Genomic DNA, 5,440 nt, shown 5'->3' with positions numbered 1-5,440 from the left:
CTAATGAGGGAGGCGGGTGAGGGAGTAGGGTTTTGTAGTGCTAGGGTGAAATTAGGTTAAAAACATGATGTTGGGTGTTGGGTTAATTGGGTTAAACATGTTATTGGGTAAACTCAAATGGGTCGAGGGTAAATGGGTTAGCTCGCATCTCGAATTCCATATAAACCCGTCTCAATTAACTTACGAAACAACTCGATCTTACGATACAACGCGAGTCAAGTAAAATAACTTAACGTAATTATCGACTAAACAATTAACCCGACTTAAATAGTAATATAAAATACGGAGTATTACAGTCTTCCCCCCTAAAACTGAACTTCGTCCCGAAGTTCGCTCATCTAGCAAACCCCCACGCATCGATGTGGGTACCAAAACAGATTTTCTAGTGTAAATAACTCATGGACTTAGGCCCATAAAACAAAATGTTACATTCTACCCTCCTAAAAAGAAAGTTACGTCCCGGAACTTACCTCATGCAAACAGGTGTGGATAGCTTTCCCTCATGGAAGACTCAGTCTCCCATGTAGCTTCCTCAACATTGTGGTTAGTCCACAAAACTTTCACCAAAGCTGTCTCTCCATTCCTGGTCTTCCTCACTTTCCTGTCCAAAATCTCCTTAGGTGTCTCCAATTGGACAACTGCTCATCCACCTCGATCACCTCTGGACTCAACACATGTGATGGATCGCTCAAGTACCTCCGCAACTGGGAAACATGAAAGACATTGTGAACTCTGGCTAACGCTGGTGGCAAAGCTAAACGGTATGCCACCTCTCCAACTCTGTCCAAAATCTCATAAGGTCCGATGAATTTCTGACTCAGCTTTCCTCGCTTCCCGAACCTCATAACTCCCTTCATCGGCGACACTTTGAGTAGTACTTTCTCTCCCACCTCGAAAGAAATGTCACTTCTCCTAGTGTCGATAGCTCTTCTGTCTGTCCTGGGAAGCTCTCATCTTTTGCCTAATAATCTGTACCTGTTCAACCATCTCCTGAATCATCTCTGGCCCCAAAACGACAGCGTCAGATCGATCATCCCAACACACAGGACTCCTGCATTTCCTACCATAAAGTGCCTCGAATGGTGCCATCCCAATGCTAGCGTGATAACTGTTGTTGTAAGAAAACTCGATCAACCCCAGTCTGTCCTCCCAAGATCTGCCAAACTCTAGAACACAAGCTCTCAACATATCCTCGAGGGTCTGAATAGTCCTCTCTGTCTGACCGTCAGTAGCAGGATGAAAAGCGGTGCTCATCTTCAGTTGAGTACCCATCAATGACTGCAATTCCTGCCAGAACTTGGATAGAAACCTGGAATCTCTGTCGGAGACGATATCTTTAGGCACACCATGCAACTTTACCACGTACTGAACATAAGCCTTAGCCAACTCAGCCTTACTCCAAGTATCTTTCAAGGGAATAAAGTGAGCTGACTTGGTCAACCTGTCGACGATCACCCAAATCATGTTGTTACCTCTTTGAGTCCGAGGCAACCCGACGATGAAGTCCATGGATATACTCTCCCACTTCCACTCTGGCACATCTAGCGGCTGAACTTTTCCCTGCGGTCTCTTATGTTCACCCTTCACCCTCTGGCATGTCAAACATCGAGACACGAACTCAGCGACTTCCTTCTTCATATTAGGCCACCAGAACGTCTTCTTGAGATCCTTGTATAACTTATCCCCTCCAGGATGTACAGAATAAGGAGTAGCATGTGCCTCAGTAAGAATTTTCTTCTTCGCTTCCTCGTTAGCCGGCACACACCACCTCTGTCCAAACCTCAAGCTCCCATCTGAATGAATACTGAATTTAGAGTAAGGTTATGCACCTGCCTGCTCTACCGCATTGCGCCATTTCTGAATTCTAGCATCCTCTTTCTGTAGCTCTCGAATCTCCTCGTACAACTCCGGCTCAACTGTCATATCTCCAATGGTCTCACCTCGTCGGATCATGTAAATCCCCATCTTCCTTAGCTTACCAAGCATCCTCACCCTGGATCTGGCACTGATCAGGGCATGGATAGACTTCCGACTCAAAGCATCGGCTACGTCATTCGCTTTCCCTTCATGATAGGGTAAGTCCATGTCATAGTCGCCAATCAACTCGATCCATCTCCTCTGTCTCATGTTTAGCTCCTTCTGAGTATAGATATACTTCAGGCTCTTGTGATCAGAAAATACCTTGAAAGTCGCTCCATAGAGATAATGTCGCCACAACTTAAGAGCAAACACCACGGCTCCCAACTCTAGATCATGGGTAGGGTAATTCTCCTCATAGGTCTTCAATTGTCGAGAAGCGTACGCGATTACCTTCCCGTTCTGCATCAACACACACCCCAACCCTTTCTTGGAAGCATCAGTATACAGTTCGAAGTTATCATTCCCATCTGGCAAAGTAAGGATAGGAGTTGTGGTTAGGCGCTCTTTAAGGGTCAAGAAAGCCTTCTCACAACTCTCATCCCAAACAAACCTGTTCTCTTTCCTCATTAGGGATGTCAATGGTTTTGCTATCTTCGAAAAGTCTTTGACAAACCTCCTGTAGTATCCAGCTAGTCCCAAGAAGCTTCGAATTTCGCCCACATTCTTTGGACTCTGCCATCTAGTCACCGCCTCGATCTTGCTAGGATCCACTGACACCCCCTCTTTGGAAATCACATGCCCCAGAAAGGAAACTTTCTTCAACCAGAACTCGCACTTACTCAATTTGGCATACAACTGATTCTCTGCCAAAGTTCTCAACACTATCCTCAGATGCTCCTCGTGCTCTTCCTCATTCTTGGAGTAAACCAATATATCATCGATGAATACAACCACGAACTTGTCCAGATAAGGACTGAACACCCGATTCATTAGGTTCATAAACACAGCTGGCGCATTGGTCAATCCGAAGGGCATGACCACGAACTCATAGTGTCCATATCTAGTTCTGAATGCAGTCTTAGGAATATCCTCGTTCTTTATCCTCAGTTGATGATAACCCGACCTCAGATCAATCTTCGAGAACACTCCAGCCCCACTCAATTGATCAAACAAATCATCGATCCTTGGCAAAGGATAACGGTTCTTGATAGTCACATTATTCAACTCTCGGTAATCCACACACAGCCTCAAACTTCCATCCTTTTTCTTGATAAATAGGACAGGTGCTCCCCAAGGTGAAACACTGGGTCGAATATAACCCTTCTCAGCCAATTCATCCAATTGCTTCTTCAATTCTTCCATCTCTTTCGGTCCCATACGGTATGGTGGTTTAGAAATAGGTCCAGCTCCCGGCTTTAGATCAATGGAAAAGTCAACGTCGCGCTTAGGTGGTAGCCCAGGAATCTCTTCCGGAAATACGCCCTCAAAGTCTCTCACCACAGGTATGTCAGAAATCCTAGGGGTCTCAGACTCTCTATCCCACATCTGACACAAGATCAACTAGTCTCCCTTCCTCAGACTCGATTTGAGGGTGTTTACAGAAATAAATTTGACTTTGGGTTTGACCCTGTATCCCTTGTAGGTTACTCTGACTCCCTCATGTCCTCTCAATGATATTTTCTTTTGGTAACAGTCAATGAAAGCTTTGTACTTCCCCAACCAATCCATCCCTAGAATCACCTCGAAACCACCCAATGGAAACTCCATAAGGTCACAGTGAAAGACAACCTCCCCAATCTGGATAGGTACACTAGTATAGATTCTATCACAAGACACAGACTCTCTCGAGGGTACTATAACAGAATCGGCCACTTTATCATATGCAGTAAGGTTCAAGGCTCTAACATGCTCCCTAGATATGAATGAATGTGTAGCACCAGAATCGAATAACACGAAGGTGGGTTTAGAGTTGACAAGAAAAGTACCAGTCACTACGTGAGCATCCTCCTTAGCTGCTTCTTTTCCCATGGCAAAGAGCTTGCCACTGGACTTAGCTCCAGACTGACTCGATGAAGCCGTACCAGGTTGCTTGTTCCCCTCATTCTGGTTCCTCTGAAAATTGCCACCCCACTGGGTGGTTCACCGCTACGGTTCGATAGTTGTTGTAGCTTCCTTGATAATCGCTTTACTTGCCCCAGATCGGGCACCTCCTCCATAGCCGATGTTAGGAGTATGGTAGTTGTTGTACCCCGATCCTGCTGTTCGAGATCCACTAAACCCGATGTAGGTGTCCGGAAACCCCAGTTGGTTTCCTCCGAACTTCAAAGACTCCCATCTCTTGTGCCCCAACTTCCCACACCAAAACAAGTGACCCCGGGCGCATTACCTCCAATACTAGCACCTCTCAGAATCGCCTCCGCTTTGATTCCTCATCCCCCCAGGAGCACTATTGGTGGAGTATCCACCGAACTTGCCTGAATTCAGCTTCTTGGCCCCAATATTATCACTGACAGTTTCCGGCTTCCTCTTCTCAGCTTTTCCTTTCTTATCCTCCTTGATATGCTCGGAGAGCCTCTCAGCAGCACCAGCCCTCAGGTAGATGTCCTGAACGGTGGTAGGTGGAGCTGCCGTGAGCCTCTTCTTGATATCCACCGTCAGTCCCCTCTCAAACCTCATAGCCAGCATGGTCTCGTTCTTAGCAAATTCATCGATATATGAAGCCAACAGTCGGAACTTCCTATGGTATGTGTCCACCGTCATATCCTCTGTCATCTTAAACGTATCGAACTCCTCCCTTAGTTTAGCTTTCTGAACTCGGCATGAACGGTCCGTCAAGATCGCTTGAAATTCCAACCAAGACACGTATCCTTCCTCAATATCCCTAGCAATATGTCGGATCTCCGCCTTGTTCCTAGTCCACCATTCCCACCAGGCCCCGAGGGTAGTGGGCAGCCTGGTCTACTTGCGCTCTTCAGACAAGCTATCACTCGAATAGGTTGGTGAACTCCCGACACCAATCTCCCAAGTGAGTTTCCCCCTCTCCGGTGAAAATGGTAGGGTTATGCCTCGCCACTATTGTACTCATCTTAGCAGGGGTCAATTCTTTTGGCCTTTAGGGCCTCATTCTCGACCAAAGAATGATCTAAATCTGCCTGGGTGATGTTTACAGCCGTGTTCCTTCGTGGAGGCATGACTATAAGAAAATTTTAGGAATTAGCTGCAACACAAAATCACCTTGGCAACTCTAGCCAATTCTATCACTTCTTACCCTACTTGTCTACCTAGCATGGTTTAGGGATCATATAACCGCATATCACTAGACATAGTCTTCTAACACAAACTTTATAGAGATATAAGTATGAATCAACTTTAAAACATGCAAAGTATTATGCCACAACCTCCCATCAACTCCTTTTATGCAACAATTAATATATCAATCAGTTAACACTTAGGCAACGATATATGAATTCATACTCAACATCATGCAACTTTTCTACCCTTTCTCTCATTTACACTCGGGGTTCCCGGTCAAACCGAGAGGGCCAATGGTTCGGTGTGAGGGGGCCCCTAACTCATCCCT

General features: G+C 45.9%; 1 protein-coding gene across 1 annotated transcript; it reads right to left on the bottom strand.

Annotated features, from left to right (window-relative positions):
- Positions 1-593: 593 nt before the first annotated feature.
- LOC141649258 (uncharacterized) lies at positions 594-3,405 on the bottom strand. The gene is made up of 6 exons (XM_074457953.1): positions 3,104-3,405; positions 1,830-2,005; positions 1,473-1,793; positions 1,310-1,406; positions 976-1,060; positions 594-704 (listed from the first exon to the last, which is right to left on the bottom strand). Exons 1-6 carry the CDS (start codon positions 3,403-3,405, stop codon positions 594-596), a joined length of 1,092 nt encoding a protein of 363 aa, XP_074314054.1.
- Between the last annotated feature and the right edge of the window lie 2,035 nt (positions 3,406-5,440).

Source organism: Silene latifolia, chromosome 3, assembly GCF_048544455.1.
Source record: "Silene latifolia isolate original U9 population chromosome 3, ASM4854445v1, whole genome shotgun sequence".
Lineage (NCBI taxonomy): Eukaryota > Viridiplantae > Streptophyta > Magnoliopsida > Caryophyllales > Caryophyllaceae > Silene > Silene latifolia.
The sequence above is the reverse complement of the archived record's forward strand: the minus strand, read 5'-3'. Positions and strand labels throughout refer to the sequence as shown.